This window comes from Palaemon carinicauda, chromosome 1 (genome assembly GCF_036898095.1).
Source record: "Palaemon carinicauda isolate YSFRI2023 chromosome 1, ASM3689809v2, whole genome shotgun sequence".
NCBI lineage: Eukaryota > Metazoa > Arthropoda > Malacostraca > Decapoda > Palaemonidae > Palaemon > Palaemon carinicauda.
In genome coordinates, this window is record NC_090725.1 from 268,736,860 (window position 1) to 268,764,359 (window position 27,500).

Here is a 27,500-nt window from a genome sequence, read left to right on the forward strand (position 1 = left end):
ATATAATCATATCCACAATTTACCCACTTTTAATCACAAGCCGGCGTTACGCTGAACTTTGTCCTTAACTCGAAATTTCAACTAATTCACCATAATACCGTATTGGGGTAGGCATGTTAGCACACTTTACACGGTAGCCTAAACAGTAAACCTTGGTGAAGGGTCTTCGCTGCAAGTCTCTTCAGCCTCTCAACTGCTGATGATAGCAAGGTATTATCTCAAATGATTTCCAGGTAGACGGAGTTAAAAGTAAAGATTAGCGCTGTTTATGGTCTAGCTAAAGAAGCTTAATTACAGTAATATACATAAGCTTAGCACCTATCTATTATGCGATAGAGTGCCAGCAAACTTATTTTGCGGAGTGAGCAGTTAGGAACCTGGCTTCTAAGCCTTCAACTTTACCGCCGTTCCCACTTCATTTCTTCCATGTGACTGTTCAACTTATTTCAGTTTCTACTTTAGGTGTAATTAAGGGGTCCTCGCCCGTAACAATAGTTTAGGTTATGTAACCTACCCTTATCTTTCATTTTATTAAATGACCACAATTTCTTTCCTGATATTTGAAACGAAATGAGGTCAAAAACACATGGAATCTTCTTAATCAAAATGGAAATTCACATTAATGTTGAAAGTAGCAATGATCGAGATTTATACATGGAATTTCCCTATATCCTATACACAAAATGTAGCTTATCATTTCATCTTTCGTTGAAATTTTCGATGGAAATACAGCACACATGTCTACTAAATGCTAGATAAAAGAATAAACCTTGTAATTTAATACAAGATACAACATTATACAAAATACAGCGAATTCTAGTGACACAAAGATACTAATAGTCTCTAACATGGTATCATTTGGAGCAGATTACCAGTTTTAGAAAACTCCTTAAGACTAACGTAGATGCTGAAAGCAAATGGACTATTTAATAAGGGAGGGTAAAGGCCTATGTCTAAAATTCAAACTTTTTTTCTTGTGCAATGCAAAAAATTACTATATCGTAGCGGTTACTGTACTATAATCTCTTTCAAAGACCATTTATATTGTTTGCATGAACACACGACTGCCCTAACACGTTCTTCAGCTGTGATATAACTTCTCAAAATTAACCTGAGTACGATAAATGGTTTAATTGTCCTTCAAGATCAAGAAATATTTGAAATACAAAGCATTCTATAAGATTTAAAGCATAAAAAGTTGAGCTATGTTTTAGAAATAGATTCTGCATGGATTGCCAGACGACGAGAATACTCTGCTATCAGACCAGGAATTCGAACTGCCAACTTGGACCACATTGGTTGTGACGTCACCTCTGCTGCCTGAAATTAAGATTAAAGAATAAAGAACAAAATTTGGCATTGCAAGTCATTAAATCTTGCTTCATGGTTGCTATGAGCTGGTGGGAACCACGTCTTTCTTATGATTATTAGATATAGTAAAGGAAATTTTAAGGTTGATCCTGACACATAGCTACAGAGCTTTCCAAAAACAAGTTCATATCTACTATCATGACTTCTTTATATTCTTGTTTTAATCATGGAATTACTTTTTCCTTATCACTACAGTAGATTCTTAAGGCTATGTGGTTGTCCTTTTTTTTTTTTTTTTAACATAGAACTCATGTTTGCCATGACTCCTTACGTCAAGTAATTCCTTTTATTATCAGTACGAAATTCCCAATTTAACTGTCATTCTTTTGGAGATATGGCCAAATATCTTGATACAATGGCAACTCGAGTGCTATTAAAAAAAATGTGTTGCCTTTCCCCCACTATCAAATAAAATACTTTCAATCAGGTAATAAACTTGGAGATGATTACATGGAAATTTTGATGGAAATAATTACATGAAAAAAAAAACGTTTCTCCATAAAGGGCTTCAAGTCTGTATCTAAGATATAAGATATCTTCACAATAACGATTGGAAATAATAATGACAATGTTAATGCAGAGAATAAGCTTAGGACTTGCATGTAGATGCTTATTATAATGTCAAATTTAGCGAGATATGTCAGAACGTAAAAGGATCTTATGTATTTTTTTTTCTTTTTTGTAGTACTTTATTTATAGGTATGAATCATTGACTGGTAATTTACATATGTCAATCAGTAGGTAATGGCGTAGAAGCCAGTTAGAGACGTCACGCTGGGAATATTTTCACTTGCGCGAATCACTTAACTAAGGATTTAAATTATTGCAAAAGTTACAGAAAGTCATACAGGCAGTAAGGTGAAAAATATAGTTTCATCGGACGTCTAAAATAGTAGGATCACAAGTTCTATATTTGGATTGCTTTGCTTCCTTTGCCTCTTCTAGGGAGCTCCCACTCTTATCCCAAGAGACAAAAATGTCCAGGACATACTGTACATACTCCCATCCCTCGGCATCACCAGGTCAGGTTTTATGAACGTGTGGCCTGTTCTAATTACTGATTCCACCTCAATGGCAAATTTTCTGCTCCAAACCAGGTGACAAGCTGACCCTGTGGTGACAAAGTGAAGGACATTTTTGAAGAAGAGGGCAATCATCTCCTGTACCCTTATTGCAGTGCCTACATGTCAGTTGTCTCAGTTGTTCTTTTGGGATCCTTTCTACTCCTCTAATGACTCTGCATGGTGCAGTCTGTGCCTGGAATCTAAGTAAGTCGAGAGGAAGACGTCCTTAGGCCTCTAATTCAGGCACAAGGGCACAGTTGGCTCCTGGGTCTCTATAAAAGGTTTTGGGGCAGCTTAATTCTCACTTCTCTCTATGCGTGCGCGCAAATATTTGTTTTAGCTAGCAGCGACTATCGCTAGAGTTATTGGGTCCTTTGATTGGCCAGATAGTACTACATTGGATCTTTCTCTCTCTGGTTACGGCTCATTTTACCTTTACCTACATATACACCGAATAGTCTGGCCTATTCTTACAGCATTCTCCTCTTTCCTCATGCACCTCAACACTAAGGTAATTGAAAAATTCTTCTTTATTCAAGGGGTTAACTTTTACAGTGGCTATTTTTCTCTTGGTAAGGGTAGAAGAGACTTCTTAGCTGTAGTAAGCAGCTCTTCTAAGAAAATGCAACTCCAAAATCAAGCCATTATTCTTGGGTAGTGCTGTAGCCTCTGTATCATGGCGCTTCACTGTCTTGAGTTAGAGTTCTCTTGCTTGAGGGTACACTCAGACACGCTATTCTATCTCTTTCCTTATATCCTTTCCTCACGGGGCTATTTTCCTTGTTGGACTCCTTGGGCTTTTAGCATGTTCCTTTTCCAACTAGGGTTGTAACTCAGCTAATAATAATAATAATAATGATGATAATGATAATAATAATAATAATAATGATAATGATAATAATAATAATAATAATAATAATAATAATAATAATAATAATAATAATAATAATAATAATAAGTCAGTTATTCTCGCTGTTTACCACACGTACCTACAAATACAGGCATTACATTGCTTGGGTCAGAATTCATGACAGAAAAGAATAAAATGAAAACATTACAATACCCAGTTTACATCATAGCGTATCTCACTAAATATTGCATTATGATAGGCCTCTTCATATGCAAACACATAAATCAATATTATCTCTTGACTGTTAATTTATCAATGAAGAGTAATACTAATGCTAGTGCAACAGCAAAACATATATAGCTGTGTCCAATGTTTATAAGTCAAGGGTTATTGATCCCTTGAGTTAAGTTTGACCAATCTATGTACGGTACTGGTTTATTCAGTTCATTATCTTCACTCTGATGTGTAGCTATGCATGAGGTTTTGTCCTTATCTTGGTGAATCTTGTTCACATGTCCAATTGTCCACTTGTTCCTTGGAAGGTTTTCATCAGTGATAAGCACAATATATTAATCTGGAGAGACTTTTTACGATTAAACCTCTTCTGTCATTCTTGAAGGTTGAGCCAGACCAGAACAAATTGTCCAAGACTTGTACATGATTCCACCTCTTTCTAGCATAGATTTCTGGTTCTTCAGTGTCCTCGTGGTAGAGTTACTGCAGCTTTCATAGTGGACATGGTGGCCCAAGATCCTTGATGTCATTACTTAATGTTGTCAGTGGCCATTAATTAAGCATTCCTTCTACTTCACACAAATATTCATGGTAAGTGTCCCTATTGATCCGAGTGCCATACTTTAAGTAAAATTGGTAATAGTCTCTCACAATCAGAACGAATCATTCGTTTCTATAAACCTCTCATCCAGCTCGCAGCCGGGGCCTAAATTTCATTTAATACCTACCTGTGTATTCTTTCGTGGTCCATCACTTCCAATGGAACCCCCACCATCTCTCTCACTCTCTCTCTCTCTCTCTCTCTCTCTCTCTCTCTCTCTCTCTCTCTCTCTCTCTCTCTCTCTCTGTGCACCTCTGAAATTTGTCCCATTGTCACTCACTATCAGCTTCATGCTGCCTCTTCTGTTTATGAATCATCTTAGCTCGTTCATGAAAGCAACAATATAAAATGAGTCTGGCATTTCTAGATGGTGTGCACGCAATGTAAGGCAAGAGAATAAGATCCCCACACTTTTTTTCTGCCTTTGATAATGTGTGGACTAAAATATTCCACACATGTGAAAATAAAGGCTGGAGCTGGGGTCACACTATCAGAGGGCATATCAGCCACACTTTGTTCCATTGGCAGATCCTACATTTTCTTGCAGGTAATGCATTGAGACAATACACCACAGTGAGATATATTCCCATTAATGGCCCAGAAAATTTTCCATTGTGCCTCCAATATATGGTTTCTTTCAGCATGGGAAAGACATTGGTGAATATCGTTAATGATCGATGATGTTATGTGACTGGAAGAATAACTGGGTACGTCATGAATTGAGAAATTTTAGCTGCCTGAATTCGTTCTTGAATTATCAAAAGCCTAGTCTGAATAAATGAAAGGGCCAAGGACATAGATTGTACTCTAATTTGTCACACTCAACACCATGGATCCCTTTGAATCTGTAGAACTTCAATTCTTCGTGAAAACATCTTTTTTTTCTGTATGTACTTGACGATGACTATTTTGGCTTTGACAAGTTTAAGGATATCAAATGGAGTCCCATTTACAGATTTTGTTTAGAGAATGGTCAAGAATCTTATATTCCAGGTTACATTCCTTTTGAGTCTATGCCAAGACAAACAGCCAAAAAGATACTCATAGCATTGTCAGATTCTTTCAAATTTACTGATATAGCAAAAATCGCTTCTTGGCCATCCTTGTAAAATACCATGTAGTGCCTATTACATGGGCTACATCAGGTGGTACCTGCCGTGCATATCCTTTCGTTAGTAACTTGTAGTACTTATCATAGCACAGCATTAAGCTCTTTTGTCACTCTGCCTTCGGGATGGCTTGGAATTTGTTGTAGGAATGCACTTAACTTGGTTATTGGTCATGAAATGCATATGAATTTCAAAATAATTTACGAAATGTTGCTGGTTTTCCTCCAGAGGCATGAACTTCAAGTCTTCCTGCGAGTACCCTGTCTTCTTGAGTACTTCCTTCTTTTTCACTCGATTCCATTTTGATTACCTTGATGTCTGAACCCTAGGTCATGAATTCTGTAACTGAATTCACTTCCTGGAGTAATATCTTAATACAAGTGAATTCCCAACCATGTTCTCAGAATAATGGGCCATTTGTAGTAACACCAAAACATGGGTAAGTGTTAGGAGCGTTGTAAAAGTTATGAGAAGTACTTTCTGGCCGAGTATATAAACAGGTGAAGTGGGATCATAGAGCCAGTTGAAAACCGGTTATATGGGTGTTTGTACGAAATGTCTCAGATTCTAATATAATTTGCTTGGATATATTCAATGAATAATTTTTGGATATTGGGAGGTTCACAAAATATTTTACACCGCACGTACATACATACTTTTAGTCAGTTGGTCGACAGAATAGGATTACAGCACCCAATATAGATTTATATCTGAATATCTTGAAAGTGTACATATGGCAATTCAATGTATTGTGCTTTTAATGAAGTTTATACATAAAAGTATTAATAGTGGCGTGGTCTTTAGAATATATATTCAGTTGGGAAATACAACTGTTCAGGTTACAATTTTTGTTTCTTTTTAATTTCATTGAATAGCATTAACAGTTCGTCCCAGCTACATAGCACATCCATCAAATAGTGAAAAGGAAAAAAAGATGATCAACTGGCAAAGCCTACAATGCTTAATAATATCTTTCTTATCAAAGGTGAACACGAAACAACCCCCAAAAAATATAGCTATAAATTATTTAACAACATAAAAGAAAAACCACAATGAAAGCATAAAACACTATCTTTCACAAATTGTCTGTCAAGTCTACTGTATAACATAGGTTAATAACTAAAAATTTAAATATCATTTGAGAAGTTGATTAGATATTACCTTAGACTTGCTGTAGTATGAAAAATTCAGGTTTTGGAAACCCTAAAACGCTTTTAGCACCACAAATGTAAGAATATCTGATAAAAATATTGAACATTAATGCTTTCTTTATTGGAATTATCCTCATTTTGGTGAAGATAATTAAATTTGCACGACCTACTGTGACTTAGAGACTAATATTCATCAGGTTATAGGAGGTGCTAACATTATTTTGAATAAGATGGAAATTACCTTCTTAACAGCGAAGTCAATAGCCAACTCTTGAAGTACTGGGGCTGAATACTTCTTTGCAAGGAAGATGATTTCTGGGGCGTTGATGGGCGTGAGGTCAGCTGCCAAATGGTATTCACAAGTCCTGGCTAATCCAGTCACGCCATGGCGGATGCTGCCCACAAGTAAAGCTCGGGAAAGTTTGTCGACTTCATTACATTCACCTGTGAACAATTTAGAGACCTAAAGGTGGCAATTGATGTGCTAAAGGGAAAACATATTGCTTCAGTTTTTCTAATTAATTTTGATATACATATATCAAAATGCCGTCTTCTAAATAATTTATAAATTTCTTTAAAGCTATACAAAAATTATTTCTTGTTTGTGGGCTTTATAACAAATTGTCATTTGATGCAAGTCATTTCTGTTTTAGCTTTAAGAAATCGTCTATTTCACAAAATGTATGTTTGTTTGAAATGGCTTATAGTCTTACTATCAATATTATACTGTATTTTTTTCTTGTACTATAGTTAGTTAACCTTTACTAAGGATTAAAAAACAAACCTGTATAAATCCAGTCGAGTATTGCACTAGTAACAGAAGCAGACATGTTAACAAATATCTTCGGTCTCTGTGACTGGAAATCAAGCTCGGAGAAATCATTAGTCTTCGTAGGGCCACAAGCTTTAGTTGATGGTGACTGACATGGTATCGTGAAGTCTTCTACGCTGTCACCAGGTTTGGAGTCATGATATAATCGCCTTCTGGGACTAGGAGTGCCAATGAGTGGTGTTCTCCTTAGCTGTTGCATTTTGCTTGCCGAAATCTTATGAATGGTTGGACTGATCGGTGGCTTCAGGCGTTTACTTGGAGACAGTGTCCTAAGCATGCCGATAGAACTTCTCCTGCGAGGCAGTGTCCTTTTAGACATGGATAACTGATCGGGTGTTCTTGTTTTCTTTGTAGGGGAACTTTTACCTACTGTAGGAGAGTAAATGTTTGATATTCTCTTAGGTGTTTGGGAGTGAAGTGTTCTCCTGGGCGATGAAGGAGAACTTTTCATTTGGATATTGCTTATTGGTGAAAATGGTCCTTTTTTTGGTGAAGTTACTGTTGACATCTGGGATATTCTGTGGGGAGTTGGCTTTCTAGGCGTTTCGGTGTTCTTTCGGTGTGCAAGATGCCTGTTTTCGAAAGCTGGTGATGTAAATTTAGGAGTACCTGCCACTGGGGAAGAATATATCTTATCCTTAGAAGTACTCTGCTGAAGGAAATGCTCAGGAGATGATGCTCTTGAACTACACGACTGATATCCCGATGATATGCTGCCAAATGTGCTGTTAATTGGAGTTTCTGGCTTTGCGTGGATCAAATAATCTTTATCACATTTTGTTTCGTCCTCGGAACTTTCATTCTCCCATTTAATCATCTTTTTATCAGGAGTTGCAGTAAAAGTCAGCTGCCGTTTTTTTCCTGCTGAAATTCTTTGGAGAAGATCAGACCTTTGACACAAGACCGCCAAATGTACAGGAAGTTTAATACCATCACTTGTGATAATATCAGCATCACTATAACTTCCTCTTTTCAGTAAAGCTCTCATGTCTTTAGAAAGGCTTTCCACACCTCCCACGGCTGTTGTCATATCACAGCCCTTCACGACAAACCTAATTTTCGCCATTAACTGATCATTTTTAAGTAGGCGGAACACTTTAAGACCAGCTCTTGCGATCAATATACCTTTCCATGTCATATCTTTTTTAGAAACCTGTGGAAGGGTTTTTTCGTGTGGTTCGTTGCCCTGTACTTTACTGTAAACTTCAATGTCGGGCATATTGACATTGCAACTGTTACACTTCAAAACGATTCCAATGTCCCGATTGAAAGGGTCCTTCTCCCCTTCGTTGGCATTTTCTGTGCCAAAGGGAGACAGTGTTAAGCTCCATCGAGAACTGAAATTATTCACTTTAAGCGGAAACTCTTCTGTGAAGGTCTGATCAAAATCGGTGTATGTTGAAAAATTCGGAATGTTCAGATTAAAAATCACTTCCGCATAGTCCTCTACGAATTGCATCTTGTTATCAATAGCCTACAAATTAAGATTTTATTAGTTAAGTAACATTACAAAAATTATGTATAGTGGATATAGAAATAGTTATAATCAAATAAATCGACATGTTTAAGATTGTAGGTTAACTTATGGGTAATAACAGGTGAATTTTCACTAGACGTGTATTCCAAGGTCTTCACTGAATGTTCTTTTCAGCGGAATAAAATATCAGAAATAAAACTGAAATACAAACTTTTTAACTTGCTTCTCTTTCGTAATGCTGATAGTACATATTAGGTGTTTTGGGGTATCCATTTAAATATTTTATGAATAATTCATCAAACTATAAAGTATAGTGTTTTAAGGGTTAATTATGAAGTAACATATTAATCATACACAAAAATGTCGAACTTACCAAATCCTTTTTTTTTTTTTTTTTGTATTTTACACTAACTTTATTCTACCTAATATCATAAACAACCAAAAATAATAGCTACTGGCTTCGGTTGGTTACAGTAGTGCGTCAAACATGCAAAAGTAATATCCACACCAAGAGGTTCGTGCAGGTATTATTATTATTATTATCATTAATTGCTAAGCTACAACCCTAGTTGGAAAAGCAGGATGCTATAAGCCCGGAAGCCCCAACAGGGAAAATAGCCCAGTGAGGAAAGGAAACAAGGAAAAATAAAATATTTCAAGAAGAGTAACAACATTAAGATAAACATTTCCTGTTTAAACTATAAAAAAACTTTAACAAGAGGAAGAGAAATTAGATAGAATGGTGTACCCTCAAGCAAGAGAACTGTAACCCAAGAGACAGTGGAAGACCATGGTACAGAGGCTATGGCACTACCCAAATGAAAAGGACCTGTCAGAAGCCAAACCAATCTCCAAGATACCGAGAGAGAGAGAGAGAGAGAGAGAGAGAGAGAGAGAGAGAGAGAGAGAGAGAGAGAGAGAGAGAGAGTTGCGAAATTAAGGCACCTGGAGTCGTTAAACGCAAATTAACATACTCAATAACTATACTGTTATATGATTGACTGTATCATGAGCATACGTAATCTTAAATATTCTCCATAGGGATGAAATTAATCAATTATTCATTAGAATTAAAAACGAATTAAGAAACTGGAATAACATATGCCGGGGATATAAGTTGTCAGAACGAAATGTAACACAATAATCATTAAAACAATATTGTAAACAAGATGTGTACGTCAGACGCCAAACATTATAAGTGATGTTAAAAATGGAACATTGAAATCATTTATCTAAAATGTACTAGGACAAACTGTGTTACTACATAGTTGCAAGTAAATGGAGGTCAGTTCTGGAAAAATAACACTTCGAAAAGTTGGAAGGGAAGTAAGGATTTACAAAGGAAATGTTGTGCCAGGGTGGTGATGATGATGGTAATCAATGGTGGATGGTAATGGAATAGTACAATGAGTAGTACTGTACAATGAAGGTTTTGTTCCACACACACACACACAGAGAGAGAGAGAGAGAGAGAGAGAGAGAGAGAGAGAGAGAGAGAGAGAGAGAGAGAGAGAGTTTTGGCGAGGGAAGGGACACATGGAGTCTAAAATTAGAAAAGGGTTAGGAATGAGTTGTATTACGAGCTTAAAGTTAGGAGGAGGGCGATTCAGCATGAGGGATAAGTAAAACGTTTGTCTCTTGGAGAGGGTAGGTAGAGGTAGGGGAAGGGGAAGGGGAAGGGGAAGGAGGTGAGACGGTCAGCGTATCGGCAGTTGAAATGTTTGGGTTGCGTTTATGTGGTAACGGTTCAAGACGAGACTCACAAAGAGATACTGATGAAAGCAAAAGGCAGACTGAAATGAAGTTTACCTATATGTATAAAATGTAAATAGCAAGGAAGGAAGAAAGGGAGATGCAAAAGTTATATATATATAAAAAACAATCTTTCCATTTTCGGCATCTAAACTACACTGTAGAGGTCAGTGATAATGATTTATTATATATATGAAGGAATTAAATCATATCAGCACTGAAATAAGTTGAAAATAATCAGATAAAAACGATGAAAAAGAAAATAATTAAGGATATAATAAACAAAAAGTTTTTATAATAAAGTAAAAATGAACAGTTAGTAGGCCATCCATCTATATCTATCTCTCCATCTACCTATCTATATATATATATATATATATATATATATATATATATATATATATATATATATATATATATATATATATATATATATATATATATATATATATGTATATATATATTATATATATACATGTATATAATTATATATATGGATATATATATATATATATATATATATATATATATATATATATATATTAGAAATAAGAAATAATAAAACTAGTCAAATTATAAGGTTTTGAGAATGAGGAACGAACGAAATCTAGAAGCAGTTTATCTGGTGTTATCGATAAATAGTTCGAGATATGTTTAAGGAGTTTGTTAAGGAAAGGGTATAAAATGGTAGTTTGTACGGTACTGAATGGTAGGTGAGCACAAACAATGTTTACTGTAAAATGTGGTCAACTCTTTTCCCTGTAGTAACCTAAAAACAAGAGTCATGGAATTGGCAAGGGAACATTTGCTATAGCACAGTAAACCTTAAGCTTTAGCAAATCTTCTTTTATAAGGTCACGGATATTTTGAAATTCATGGGCGGTGAGTAAACTGAATAAAAAGCTGACTGAATACCATATAAACATGCATTTTATAACCTACATTTTAATTTATTTCCAGGCAGACACATAAGCATGCTGGCGCGCGTGCACGCACACACACATATTATACACATACAGTACACACACACACACACACTATATATATATATATATATATATATATATATATATATATATATATATATATATATATATATGTATATATATATACATATATATATATATATATATATATATACATATATATATATATATATATATATATATATATATATATATATATATATATATATATATATATATATATATATATATATGTGTGTGTGTGTGTGTTTGCTGGTAGACAAATTAACTAACAGAAAACGGCAAAGTTCTTGTGTAATCGGAGTTGTCAACTAAGTGAGAGGGTGTGGACGACTGTCACAACTCAATGAGAGAGTGCATGTGGGTAACAGGGACACATTGATGCAATCATGGTGTACAGAATTAATGTCCTGATGATGTGGATGTGATTGATTTTAAGATTTATGTAGCAGGCTGCCAACGCAAGAAACCAGAGTCTTGCTCCAAGAGCAAAGCGTTCTAAGACGAACAATATAGCTGAAGTGAGGTTTGGGCAGAGGAAGGAGGAATAAACTACCTTGAAGAAGTGAAAGCGGTATTAAGGGAAGACTTTGTACCAACCGTGTGTCACACGATCGTACATAAATTATTTTGTATATATTATGCTTGTATCTGCGCTCTTCCCTCGCACTAAAAAGAACCAGAACCTCGCACTAAAAAGAACCAGAACAAACATGTATATGTGTCGCCTATGTAACATTGTCATTTCTCGAACATGTATTTTCCTGTTGCCTTGAGGTATTGTATATAAAGGAGAGTGTTCTTTAATAATCCTACGGGCCAACCAAGGGAAAGGCCCGTGCCAACAAGTGTTGGCTTTAATACTCCAACAACAACAACAATAATAATACTACTCAGTTGATTGCTTCCTGCCTTTGAGTCCTAACCTTTCTCTCGCCCCGTCACAACTTGAATAACTACTCTTTCTTCCCGAATATGCCACAATTCCTCTTTAGTTAATCGAGCCATTCATAAGTTCATATGAACTTTGGAATTGAGAGAACACAGAGGACAAAGGAATCTTTCTTCTGGGTAGGAATGAAGAAGATTATTGTTGAACATATATAGCGTTTTCTGTTTGTATCTGTTATAAACAGTACGGACACGTCATACCAGCAGCCAAACAATAGGCCATGGTAACCTTCCCGTCGGCATGATAATTTTATTACTATCATTCGTGATTTTCATTTTAGTTTATAGTTCGATAGAACTTCATATGAAAACTTTCCAATGTATAAATATGATAATTTTATCACTATCATTATCATTACTTGGCAAGCTAAAACCCTAGTTGGAAAAGCAGGATGATATAAGCCCAATGGCTCTAACAGGGAAAATAGCCCAGTGAGGAAAGGAAACAAGGAAAAATAAAATATTTTAAGAACAGTAACATTAAAACAAATATCTCCTATATTATTATTATTATCATTATCATTACTAGCATAGCTACAACCTTAGTTAGAAAAGCAAGAGGCTATAAGCCGAAAGGCTCCAATAGGGAAAAATAGCCCAGTGAAAAAAGGAAATAAGGAAATAAATAAATTAAAACAAATTAACAATAAATCATTCTAAAAACAGTAACAACGTCCAAAACAGATATGTCACATATAAACTAAAGAAAGACTCATGTCAGCCTGGTCAACATAGACATTTGCTCCAACTTTCAACTTTTGAAGTTTTACTGATTCAACTACCCGATTAGGAAGATCATTCCACAACTTGGTAACAGCTGGAATAAAACTTCTAGAATACTGTGTAGTATTGAGCCTCATGATGGAGAAGGCTTGGCTATTAGAATTAACTGCCTGCCTAGTATTACGAACAGGATAGAATTGTCCAGGGAGATCTGAATGTAAAGGATGGTCAGAGTTATGAAAAATCTTATGCAACATGCATAATGAACTAATTGAACGACGGTGCCAAAGATTAAGATCTAGTTCAGGAATAAGAAATTTATTAGACCGGAAGTTTCTGTCCAACAAATTAAGATGAGAATCAGCAGCTGAACACCAGACAGGAGAACAATACTCAAAACAAGGTAGAATGAAAGAATTATAACACTTCTTCAGAATAGATTAATCACCGAAAATCTTGTAAGACTTTCTCAATAAGCCATTTTTTTGTGCACTGGAAGAAGACACAGACCTAATGTGTGTCTCAAAAGTAAATTTGCTCTCGAGAATTTATAAAACTATAAACACTTTAACAAAACAAGAATAAGAGAAAAAAAAGATAGAATAGTGTGCCCGAGTGTACCCTCAAGCAAGAGAACTCTAACCCAAGACAGTGGAAGACTATGGTACAGAGGCTATGGCACTACCCAAGACTAAAGAACAATGGTTTGATTTTGGAGTGTCCTTCTCCTAGAAGAGCTGCTTACCATAGCTAAAAGGTCTCTTCTATCCTTACCTAGAGTAAAGTGGCCACTGAACATGATAGCGCAGTAACCTCTTTAGGTGAAGAAGAATTGTTTGGTAATATCTGTGTTGTCAGGTGTATGAGGACAGAGGAGAATATGAAAAGAATAGGACAGACTATTCGGTGTATGTGTAGGCAAGGGGAAAATGAACCGCAACCAGAGAGAAGAATTCAGTGTAGTACTGTTTGGCCAGTCAAAGGACTCCCTACCTCTCTAGCAGTAGTAACTCGTGAGTTTAATTTGTTTTCAAATTAGCCACTTTAATAACGAATCCGCTCTACCAAGTGATCACAGACCCATAGGGAAATTCTTTAAATGAAGGATTCGAAACTTAGCGCCAATAAAAATAAGCGTAAACCGCAAGAGAGCTGAATAAGCGGTCTTTCGGCTTATCATTTTTTTTATCAGCGCTAAAGTTTGAATCCTCGGCCAGGTAGAAATACTTATCATTAAAGGAATTTCCATATGGGTTTGTGATCCGTGGCAGAGTTAAATCGATATTAATAGACATTTGTGGCTTATTAAAATAAAAATAAAAAATAAAAATCCCAAGTGTTGGTGATAAAATGATATTTAAAGTGTTTTCCTATTATGATCTACCGAACTATATTTCATGTTACATTTGTTTCAAAAAGTTGAAATTCCTTTCTCAGGGAAAAATGAGAAAACAGAACAACGTTTAGTAATAAGTAAAATAAAACAGACAAAAAGAAGGAACCGGTAGGGAGTTTCGTTTAATCGGCTCCTAACATGGTTTAATATCGTTTAAACAAACGAAAGCAGGTCGCGTGGCGTGGGCCCTATCCCTGATGTAGACAGTGACCTTGACAACACCGTACCTTCTTCAATGAACAGTAATAGATTTTTATAATTGTCAAGCGAAAACTCCTATAGTCTTTATACTGCTAATTTGAGACTAACAAGAATAAAGTTTAATGGGGGCCTTTGGCTTTATTTAATTGAATGTAACGAATTGTGCTATATGCAGAGAATTCTAGAACATTTAACTTCTATTTTATATATGGCTATCGCAATACATTATTTGATGAGAGTGGTGATATCAACCATTCTACTATTGAAAGTGTTAAGCTCACAATTGGTTTACTAAAATAAATAAGACTGGTAATAAACAAGAATGATGCTTAATATATTCTAGAATTTTGTTTTGAGCGTTATTATCACAAGCATTACCCGATTATTGTCGGAAAATCAAGTTTTTGAACCCCACCCACGGGGAGATACCGCATTCAAATATTGATAAACAAAACCGAAAATAAGAGACGGCATGGCAACGCCTTAAATTTCGTTATCAAATCTCAGATCAAATGTTTTCGTATTCTTTTTATTATCATTATTAATACTATTTAAGCTACAAACCTAGTTAGAAAAGCAGGATGCCATAAGCCCAAGGTCTCCAGCAAGGAAAATAGCCCGGCGAGGAAAGGAAATAAAACAGAATCACCAATGTACGAATGACGATGCACCACATTTTCACTATTTTTCGTTCACTTTCATTAGTTTCGAGAGTTAGTCGGTTATCTATTTACTTCACTTTTGTGTTATATGTTACCGCCGGATCATTTTACAGTTTATTACTAATGTTTCAAACTTTACTGTGATGTATATTTTACTACTAGTAATTATACAGTAGTTCCAATTATTTAAAATAATTGGCATACTTGAAAATACATGGAACAAAAATTTCATATTAAGTGATCGCTAAAGCGAAACTGTCAACAATGTTTTACTTTTTTCAGGCTTTAGCAAAAGAAAAAAAAATCGTTACGGAAGTGTCATGCAATGATGTAAGATAAACCGTAAACAAATCAATAACAAAACATGTGGTTACACTACTTGCTCGTGTCACACTGGTCCTTTGGAAAACCGATACTGGGAATTTACAAAAGGCACACAATATTTACAAAATGTAAAAAAAAAAAAAAAATGCTACCATTAAGAGCATTATCAAACACCTGGATGTAATCCATACATGTGCTTAAGCATGAACATGGATGCACATAGGTATACACAATCAGATTTCATAGTTCTACTTTGGCTGATAAAGAGTCCACAATATCACAAACGTCTAATAAATATCACCCATCGTACCAAACTTGCGGAACTTATGAAGATCGTCGTTACAACGACGGACACAAAGTAAATGTCGAAGCGGAACTGAACTGATGTTTGAACATTGAAGTTTTTCCTGGCTAGTATGAGGGTTCTGACCAGGTTTTGAATTTAACGGCCAAACTGCTTCTTATCATTTCTAATGACACATTTAACAACATTTAGCGATACAACTGAGCTGTTAGACCAGATGAGACTATCACCAAACACTAGATTGTTGTTAATCCTTGATATTTATACGGTCTCTACTCCCTATGTGACACACAGCACATTCAAACCAACGGTAGAGGTGAACGATATGCTTCACCCAATCAGCTGATGTGAGTCAGCGGCCCAGAGGCACCTGGGGTCCTAGAGTTGCCCAAAGTTGTTTACCTGACTACAGTTACCAAACTTTAATAACAAATGTTATTTGGTTTCTGAATTAGCAAGGAGTGCTTTCATTTACATACACGAGCTCCGTGATTGTATCTCTTTGGTGAATAAATATAACAATTTCGTTATAAAACAGTCTACATCATCCTAAAACTATGCATACTTATACAAATTATAAGAGGGAGTTGCCATATACCATTATTATATTAGCAAGGATGTCAAAACTTACCTTGTCTGTTCTCCCATTCATGAAGACGTGGGAAATTTTCTCACAATGTTTGTAGAAATGCTACATAGTAGCACCTTCATTCATTTAGGTATACGGTATACCGGACCAGATAGTACTGAATGAAAAAGTGATTGCATTGTTCACATGTTAAAGGGAGCGACTCGAGAACACGGAGACGGGAAGTCAACCGTTTGATGAAAATGTCCCAAAGCGTATATGAAATGAAGTTTAATGGAAGCATTTATATATATATATATATATATATATATATATATATATATATATATATATATATATATATATATATATATATATATATATATATATATATAACACACACACACACACACACACACACACACACATATATATATATATATATATATATATATATATATATATATATATATATATATATATATATATATAAACACACACACACACATATATATATATATATATATATATATATATATATATATATATATATATATATATATATATATATATATATATATATATATATGGATTAATATCAACACAGCATCGTGTTCAAATAGAAATAAATTTCTACCTCATACCTGGGATCGAACGCTAGCCCCTTCTAATATATATATATATATATATATATATATATATATATATATATATATATATATATATATATATATATATATATATATATATATATTAGAAGGGGCTAGCGTTCGATCCCAGGTATGAGGTAGAAATTTATTTCTATTTGAACACGATGCTGTGTTGATATTAATCCATATATATATATATATATATATATATATATATATATATATATATATATATATATATATATATATATATATATATGGATTAATATCAACACAGCATCGTGTTCAAATAGAAATAAATTTCTACCTCATACCTGGGATCGAACGCTAGCCCCTTCTAATATATATATATATATATATATATATATATATATATATATATATATATATATATATATATATATATATATATATATATATATAGAAGGGGCTAGCGTTCGATCCCAGGTATGAGGTAGAAATTTATTTCTATTTGAACACGATGCTGTGTTGATATTAATCCATATATATATATATATATATATATATATATATATATATATATATATATATATATATATGTGTGTGTGTGTGTGTGTGTGTGTGTGTGTGTGTGTGTGTGCGTGTGTGTGTCATCTGTAGTCTGTAATTGAATGTTAATAACGAAGAGATCACAAAAACTAAATATCATAGATGTTAGTTTTGTGCTGTAATACTTTCTTGGGAATTTACAAATGATACAATACTAGGGCCAGATTATCCAATATATAAAAAAAAAAGCCTCATAGAGGCACTGGGGCATTTATACCAACTGTACTAGATAAAGTAAACCGTCGAAGGTCCTAGCCTTTTACTACAGTATCTAGCAATGAGCTAGCAACTGCAAAAAATAATAGTAAACACTAAAGGGGCACTCAGTAGAGCGCAGACCTCCGCCACGGCAGCCTTTTCATGACCTTTTGCTCGAGCCTTACCTTGACCTTTGACTTAGGACTTTAAAAATTGAATCACTTCCACGTCTCAGCATAACAATCAATCCCTGAAAGTTTCACTACTTTATGAGAAAAATTGTGACCTCCGCCACGGCAGCTTATTTCTCGACCTTTTGCTCAACCTTGACCTTTGACCTAGGACTTTCAAGACTGAATTGCTTCCACGTCTCAACATAACAATCATCATCTGAGAATTTCCCTATTCTATGTGTAAAATTGTGACCAAGGAAGCTGTTCGCACACAAACAAACGTATTCATAAGGTAGTAGGTTAGCCTGCGAACCATCCACCCGTTGAGATACTACCGCTACAGAGTTATGAGGTCTTTTGAATGGCCAGACAGTAATACATTGGATTCTTCTCTCTGGTTACGGTTCATTTTCCCTTTGCCTAGACACACACTGAATAGTCTGGCCTATTCAATACATATTCTTCGCTGTCCTCATACACCTGAGAACATTGAGATAAGCAAACAATTTTTCTAAATCCGAGTGGTTAACTACTGCACTGTAATTGTTCAGTGGTCATTTTCCTCTTGGTAGGATAGAAGAGACTGTTTAGCTACGGTAAGCAGCTCTTCTAGGAGAAGGACACCTCAAAATCAAACCATTGTTCCCTAGTCTTGGGTAGCGCCATAGCCTCTGTACAATGGTCTTCCACTGTCTTGGGTTAGAGTTCTCTTGCTTGAGGGTACACTAGGGCACACTATTCTATCTTATTTCTCTTCCTCTTGTTTTGTTAAATTTTTTATAGTTTATATAGGAGATATTTATTTTGATGTTACTCTTCTTGAAATATTTTATTCTTCCTTAAGTTTCATTTCCTCACTCGGCTATTTTACTTGTTGGAGCCCCTGGGCTTATAGCATCCTGTTTTTCCAAATAGGTTTGTAGCTTAGCAAGTAATAATAATAATAAACATAACCTCCTTTTAACTTCGTTGGCGTAGGTAATGAGAAGTAATAAATGTAACCTACTAAATATTAATGATGTAATCTAACACAGGCATACTGTTGAACGCCAGCGAGACCTCAAATGATATGAAATAATTATGAAAATTAAACTACTTATATTTTCAAATTATTGCGGTGAAAAATTTGCAGTAATAAAAAATTCAACCCGAAGTACCTTTAAATCAACATATCACGTAAATCGTATGTTTTTGCATTGATGATTTACAACAAAGTTATTTCTAAATCATGTTTCTTTCTTGTCACTTAAACCATATATAATGTCGATAATAAACATTGCTCTCTAAGTAGGGCTTAATAATGTTCTTTGGATTGCTGTTGCCTACAATGTGCCTCGTAAAATCACCTGGAGATTAATTAATTGAAGCTCATTCTGTTCGTAATGACTCAGATTTTCAGAGATCACTTCACCGATGACAAGTAATTCTTCTATAAGTACGAGCCCCCCAATAAATTCATATTTACTCTATTGCATTAACTTGTGTTACTGCTGACTTTACTTTTGGGTTTAGGTAGATGAAGCTAGTTGTCGAAATACGACAAAGTTCTCCACCAATTATGGAGAAAGAGAAGAAAAATGACGTGAAGCAGAAAAGTGAGACAGTTTAAATGTTCAAAGGTCACTCATTAATTGCAGGGGCAAAGAACAGGACAAAGTTTTGAGACGACCATGTATAGGGTACATATGATCAGCGCCGAAACCCCTCTCCATGAAGCTGGGACCAGGGAGGGCTAGGCAATGGCTGCTGATGACTCAGTAGGTAGACTTATAGGCTCCCTCATAGCTCAAAATAATTGTGAGGTGTACTGTTGACACTAATAGAAAATATCAAGCTTGAGTGAGTATCGAACTTCCGCCTAACAGATTGCCAGGCAGGGACGTTTCCAGTAAGCTACCGTATTTCCAATTATTTCGTGATCACTAGAATTTCTTCATTCTTTATATTAGCCCTAGACGTTGATGTGTTGATACAATATGGAATGTATAGATAAATGAATGAACGTTTGATGAGAATTTATCTAGTGTGTATGGACTAACATGAGTTTACAAAACTACATAGTTGAATCAAAGCTAACAAGATCATTCAGGGAGATCTAAGACATTTCTATAGATCTTGTATGTTCATCGTCTATTTTTGTAGACGGAGAAAGCTCCGAATTCTGGATTCTTATCAAATTCAAAGAAAAGTATTCAGTTAGATAGTCATACTAGTATTAACTTAAGCATCGGAAACTTGGAGCCTTACTAAAGCCTTAATACATAAGGTACTTACAACTCAAAGAGCTATGGAAAGAAAAATTATTGGATTAACACTAAGGGAGAAAAATAGCAACATGGATACGTGAGCAAACTATTTACTTCACTTTTGTGTTATATGTTACCGCCGGATCATTTTACAGTTTATTACTAATGTTTCAAACTTTACTGTGATGTATATTTTACTACTAGTAATTATACAGTAGTTCCAATTATTTAAAATAATTGGCATACTTGAAAATACATGGAACAAAAATTTCATATTAAGTGATCGCTAAAGCGAAACTGTCAACAATGTTTTACTTTTTTCAGGCTTTAGCAAAAGAAAAAAAAATCGTTACGGAAGTGTCATGCAATGATGTAAGATAAACCGTAAACAAATCAATAACAAAACATGTGGTTACACTACTTGCTCGTGTCACACTGGTCCTTTGGAAAACCGATACTGGGAATTTACAAAAGGCACACAATATTTACAAAATGTAAAAAAAAAAAAAAAATGCTACCATTAAGAGCATTATCAAACACCTGGATGTAATCCATACATGTGCTTAAGCATGAACATGGATGCACATAGGTATACACAATCAGATTTCATAGTTCTACTTTGGCTGATAAAGAGTCCACAATATCACAAACGTCTAATAAATATCACCCATCGTACCAAACTTGCGGAACTTATGAAGATCGTCGTTACAACGACGGACACAAAGTAAATGTCGAAGCGGAACTGAACTGATGTTTGAACATTGAAGTTTTTCCTGGCTAGTATGAGGGTTCTGACCAGGTTTTGAATTTAACGGCCAAACTGCTTCTTATCATTTCTAATGACACATTTAACAACATTTAGCGATACAACTGAGCTGTTAGACCAGATGAGACTATCACCAAACACTAGATTGTTGTTAATCCTTGATATTTATACGGTCTCTACTCCCTATGTGACACACAGCACATTCAAACCAACGGTAGAGGTGAACGATATGCTTCACCCAATCAGCTGATGTGAGTCAGCGGCCCAGAGGCACCTGGGGTCCTAGAGTTGCCCAAAGTTGTTTACCTGACTACAGTTACCAAACTTTAATAACAAATGTTATTTGGTTTCTGAATTAGCAAGGAGTGCTTTCATTTACATACACGAGCTCCGTGATTGTATCTCTTTGGTGAATAAATATAACAATTTCGTTATAAAACAGTCTACATCATCCTAAAACTATGCATACTTATACAAATTATAAGAGGGAGTTGCCATATACCATTATTATATTAGCAAGGATGTCAAAACTTACCTTGTCTGTTCTCCCATTCATGAAGACGTGGGAAATTTTCTCACAATGTTTGTAGAAATGCTACATAGTAGCACCTTCATTCATTTAGGTATACGGTATACCGGACCAGATAGTACTGAATGAAAAAGTGATTGCATTGTTCACATGTTAAAGGGAGCGACTCGAGAACACGGAGACGGGAAGTCAACCGTTTGATGAAAATGTCCCAAAGCGTATATGAAATGAAGTTTAATGGAAGCATTTATATATATATATATATATATATATATATATATATATATATATATATATATATATATATATATAAACACACACACACACACACACACACACACACACACATATATATATATATATATATATATATATATATATATATATATATATATATATATATATATATATATATATATATATATATATATAAACACACACACACACACACACACACACATATATATATATATATATATATATATATATATATATATATATATATATATATATATATATATATATATATGGATTAATATCAACACAGCATCGTGTTCAAATAGAAATAAATTTCTACCTCATACCTGGGATCGAACGCTAGCCCCTTCTAATATATATATATATATATATATATATATATATATATATATATATATATATATATATATATATATATATATATATATATATTAGAAGGGGCTAGCGTTCGATCCCAGGTATGAGGTAGAAATTTATTTCTATTTGAACACGATGCTGTGTTGATATTAATCCATATATATATATATATATATATATATATATATATATATATATATATATATATATATATATATATATATATATATGGATTAATATCAACACAGCATCGTGTTCAAATAGAAATAAATTTCTACCTCATACCTGGGATCGAACGCTAGCCCCTTCTAATATATATATATATATATATATATATATATATATATATATATATATATATATATATATATATATATATATATATATTAGAAGGGGCTAGCGTTCGATCCCAGGTATGAGGTAGAAATTTATTTCTATTTGAACACGATGCTGTGTTGATATTAATCCATATATATATATATATATATATATATATATATATATATATATATATATATATATATATATATATATGTGTGTGTGTGTGTGTGTGTGTGTGTGTGTGTGTGTGTGTGTGCGTGTGTGTGTCATCTGTAGTCTGTAATTGAATGTTAATAACGAAGAGATCACAAAAACTAAATATCATAGATGTTAGTTTTGTGCTGTAATACTTTCTTGGGAATTTACAAATGATACAATACTAGGGCCAGATTATCCAATATATAAAAAAAAAGCCTCATAGAGGCACTGGGGCATTTATACCAACTGTACTAGATAAAGTAAACCGTCGAAGGTCCTAGCCTTTTACTACAGTATCTAGCAATGAGCTAGCAACTGCAAAAAATAATAGTAAACACTAAAGGGGCACTCAGTAGAGCGCAGACCTCCGCCACGGCAGCCTTTTCATGACCTTTTGCTCGAGCCTTACCTTGACCTTTGACTTAGGACTTTAAAAATTGAATCACTTCCACGTCTCAGCATAACAATCAATCCCTGAAAGTTTCACTACTTTATGAGAAAAATTGTGACCTCCGCCACGGCAGCTTATTTCTCGACCTTTTGCTCAACCTTGACCTTTGACCTAGGACTTTCAAGACTGAATTGCTTCCACGTCTCAACATAACAATCATCATCTGAGAATTTCCCTATTCTATGTGTAAAATTGTGACCAAGGAAGCTGTTCGCACACAAACAAACGTATTCATAAGGTAGTAGGTTAGCCTGCGAACCATCCACCCGTTGAGATACTACCGCTACAGAGTTATGAGGTCTTTTGAATGGCCAGACAGTAATACATTGGATTCTTCTCTCTGGTTACGGTTCATTTTCCCTTTGCCTAGACACACACTGAATAGTCTGGCCTATTCAATACATATTCTTCGCTGTCCTCATACACCTGAGAACATTGAGATTAGCAAACAATTTTTCTAAATCCGAGTGGTTAACTACTGCACTGTAATTGTTCAGTGGTCATTTTCCTCTTGGTAGGATAGAAGAGACTGTTTAGCTACGGTAAGCAGCTCTTCTAGGAGAAGGACACCTCAAAATCAAACCATTGTTCCCTAGTCTTGGGTAGCGCCATAGCCTCTGTACAATGGTCTTCCACTGTCTTGGGTTAGAGTTCTCTTGCTTGAGGGTACACTAGGGCACACTATTCTATCTTATTTCTCTTCCTCTTGTTTTGTTAAATTTTTTATAGTTTATATAGGAGATATTTATTTTGATGTTACTCTTCTTGAAATATTTTATTCTTCCTTAAGTTTCATTTCCTCACTCGGCTATTTTACTTGTTGGAGCCCCTGGGCTTATAGCATCCTGTTTTTCCAAATAGGTTTGTAGCTTAGCAAGTAATAATAATAATAAACATAACCTCCTTTTAACTTCGTTGGCGTAGGTAATGAGAAGTAATAAATGTAACCTACTAAATATTAATGATGTAATCTAACACAGGCATACTGTTGAACGCCAGCGAGACCTCAAATGATATGAAATAATTATGAAAATTAAACTACTTATATTTTCAAATTATTGCGGTGAAAAATTTGCAGTAATAAAAAATTCAACCCGAAGTACCTTTAAATCAACATATCACGTAAATCGTATGTTTTTGCATTGATGATTTACAACAAAGTTATTTCTAAATCATGTTTCTTTCTTGTCACTTAAACCATATATAATGTCGATAATAAACATTGCTCTCTAAGTAGGGCTTAATAATGTTCTTTGGATTGCTGTTGCCTACAATGTGCCTCGTAAAATCACCTGGAGATTAATTAATTGAAGCTCATTCTGTTCGTAATGACTCAGATTTTCAGAGATCACTTCACCGATGACAAGTAATTCTTCTATAAGTACGAGCCCCCCAATAAATTCATATTTACTCTATTGCATTAACTTGTGTTACTGCTGACTTTACTTTTGGGTTTAGGTAGATGAAGCTAGTTGTCGAAATACGACAAAGTTCTCCACCAATTATGGAGAAAGAGAAGAAAAATGACGTGAAGCAGAAAAGTGAGACAGTTTAAATGTTCAAAGGTCACTCATTAATTGCAGGGGCAAAGAACAGGACAAAGTTTTGAGACGACCATGTATAGGGTACATATGATCAGCGCCGAAACCCCTCTCCATGAAGCTGGGACCAGGGAGGGCTAGGCAATGGCTGCTGATGACTCAGTAGGTAGACTTATAGGCTCCCTCATAGCTCAAAATAATTGTGAGGTGTACTGTTGACACTAATAGAAAATATCAAGCTTGAGTGAGTATCGAACTTCCGCCTAACAGATTGCCAGGCAGGGACGTTTCCAGTAAGCTACCGTATTTCCAATTATTTCGTGATCACTAGAATTTCTTCATTCTTTATATTAGCCCTAGACGTTGATGTGTTGATACAATATGGAATGTATAGATAAATGAATGAACGTTTGATGAGAATTTATCTAGTGTGTATGGACTAACATGAGTTTACAAAACTACATAGTTGAATCAAAGCTAACAAGATCATTCAGGGAGATCTAAGACATTTCTATAGATCTTGTATGTTCATCGTCTATTTTTGTAGACGGAGAAAGCTCCGAATTCTGGATTCTTATCAAATTCAAAGAAAAGTATTCAGTTAGATAGTCATACTAGTATTAACTTAAGCATCGGAAACTTGGAGCCTTACTAAAGCCTTAATACATAAGGTACTTACAACTCAAAGAGCTATGGAAAGAAAAATTATTGGATTAACACTAAGGGAGAAAAATAGCAACATGGATACGTGAGCAAACTAAAGTAGACTATATTCTGTCATATATATAATGAGAATGACAGATAATAGATCGACAATTAGAATAACGAAATGGGTCCCTAGCGATTGCATAAGAAGCAGGGGAAGGAAGAGAAGACGATGGAGTGACGAGCTAAGACAATTTGCGGGTATGGAATGACATAGAAAGGCCATAAACAGACGAGAGTGGAAGGACGTGTCTAAGGCCTTTGTCTTGTCTTGCAGTGGATTAGCAACGGCTGATGATTATATATATATATATATATATATATATATATATATATATATATATATATATGTATGTATATATGTATACATGTATATATGTATGTATATATATATATATATATATATGTATATATGTATATATGTATATATATATATATATATACACATACATATATATGTATGTATATATGTATAAATTATATGTATATATATATATATATATATATATATATATATATATATATATATATATATATATATATATATATATATATATATATATATATATATATACATCTCAAGATAAATAAAAGAAAATCAGAGATGATGAGAACGGAATATGCAGTGGATAATGAATTATCATTGGAAGGAGAAAGGATTAATGAGGTGGAATCATTCAAATATTTAGGATCTATGATCTCTAATACAGGATCTTTAGAATTTGAGTTGAATGAAAAATTGAAGAAAGCAAACCAGACAATGAATAGGTTAAGTATAATTTGGAAACCAAATCTCCTAAAATTACATATAAAAATCAGGCTATATATCAGTTTAATGAGATCGGTGTTACTGATTTAGTAGATTTGAGAGCAAAGCCCTCAGAAGAAAATTGGGACTTAAATGGTAGGACAAGATTAGAAGTGAAACTATAAGAGAGATTATTCGAGTGTCATATGTGGATGAGATCATGGTGAGGGGTTGATGGAGATGGTTTGGGCATGCTCTTCACACTCCCGAAGAGAAAATAGGTCAACAAACTTTCAACTGGGCTCCATATGACACTAGAAGAGTTGGAAGACCCAGGCCTACATGGCTGAGGACTATGAAGTGTGAAGTATGAGATGAAGAATGGAGAAGTATTAATGTAAAAGCTTAAAATACAGATGACTGGCGAAATCTAACCGAGGCCCTTTGTGTCAATAGGCCTAGGAGATGATGGTGATGATGACATGTACACATACATATATAAAATACAGATGTATTCTTTTATGAATATATATATATATATATATATATATATATATATATATATATATATATAAAACGTATGATATAATATATATATATACATATGAATACATATATATATATATATATATATATATATATATATATATATATATATATATATATACATACTGTATATATACATATATATACACACATATACATATATATATATACATATATATATATATATATATATATATATATATATATATATATATATATATATATATATATGTATATATATATATATATATATATATATATATATATATATATATATATATATATATATATATATATATATATATATATATATATATATATTGATGTGTGTTTTTACGCATGCACGAAGAGAGAGCCATTCTTGAAAAGAGAACCTGCACACATCTGGAGATCCACCATTTAATATCTGACTGCATATAAATTTTGCGTGAGGGGAACACGAATCTCCGTTGTTTACTTTTCCTGGACATGAAATTGATCGCTGACATTACAGACTCTGAATGATAAAGCAGCAAAGCAGGTGGGTGAACTATAAAGATTAACATAAAAATATTGTATTTGGGCATTTCTATTCCGTACAAATAATATCAGTATGTTTTTTATTACTGTAATATCTAATTTTGTAACCTTTAGCGCTGAAGAAAGGCTTAGTGCGTAGTAGTGGAGTGATGCCGATGCTAAATTGAT

The 27,500-nt window shown here is 34.1% G+C and overlaps 2 protein-coding genes across 3 annotated transcripts in view; both read right to left on the reverse strand.

The window, feature by feature from the left end:
- LOC137656205 (BTB/POZ domain-containing protein 1-like) overlaps positions 1–27,500 on the reverse strand; it is a 406,727-nt gene that overhangs the window by 146,552 nt on the left and 232,675 nt on the right. The window lies entirely within an intron of this gene.
- LOC137656193 (uncharacterized) lies at positions 451–16,323 on the reverse strand. 2 transcript variants are annotated; one of them, XM_068390372.1, is made up of 4 exons: positions 16,219–16,323; positions 7,165–8,686; positions 6,622–6,824; positions 451–1,320 (listed from the first exon to the last, which is right to left on the reverse strand). In XM_068390372.1, the coding sequence occupies exons 2-4, from the start codon at positions 8,669–8,671 to the stop codon at positions 1,204–1,206; spliced, it is 1,827 nt and encodes a 608-aa protein (XP_068246473.1). In that variant the 5' UTR covers positions 8,672–8,686; positions 16,219–16,323; the 3' UTR covers positions 451–1,203. The 2 variants fall into 2 exon arrangements, with proteins under 2 accessions (XP_068246473.1, XP_068246471.1); XM_068390370.1 differs by having other exon boundaries at positions 15,995–16,285.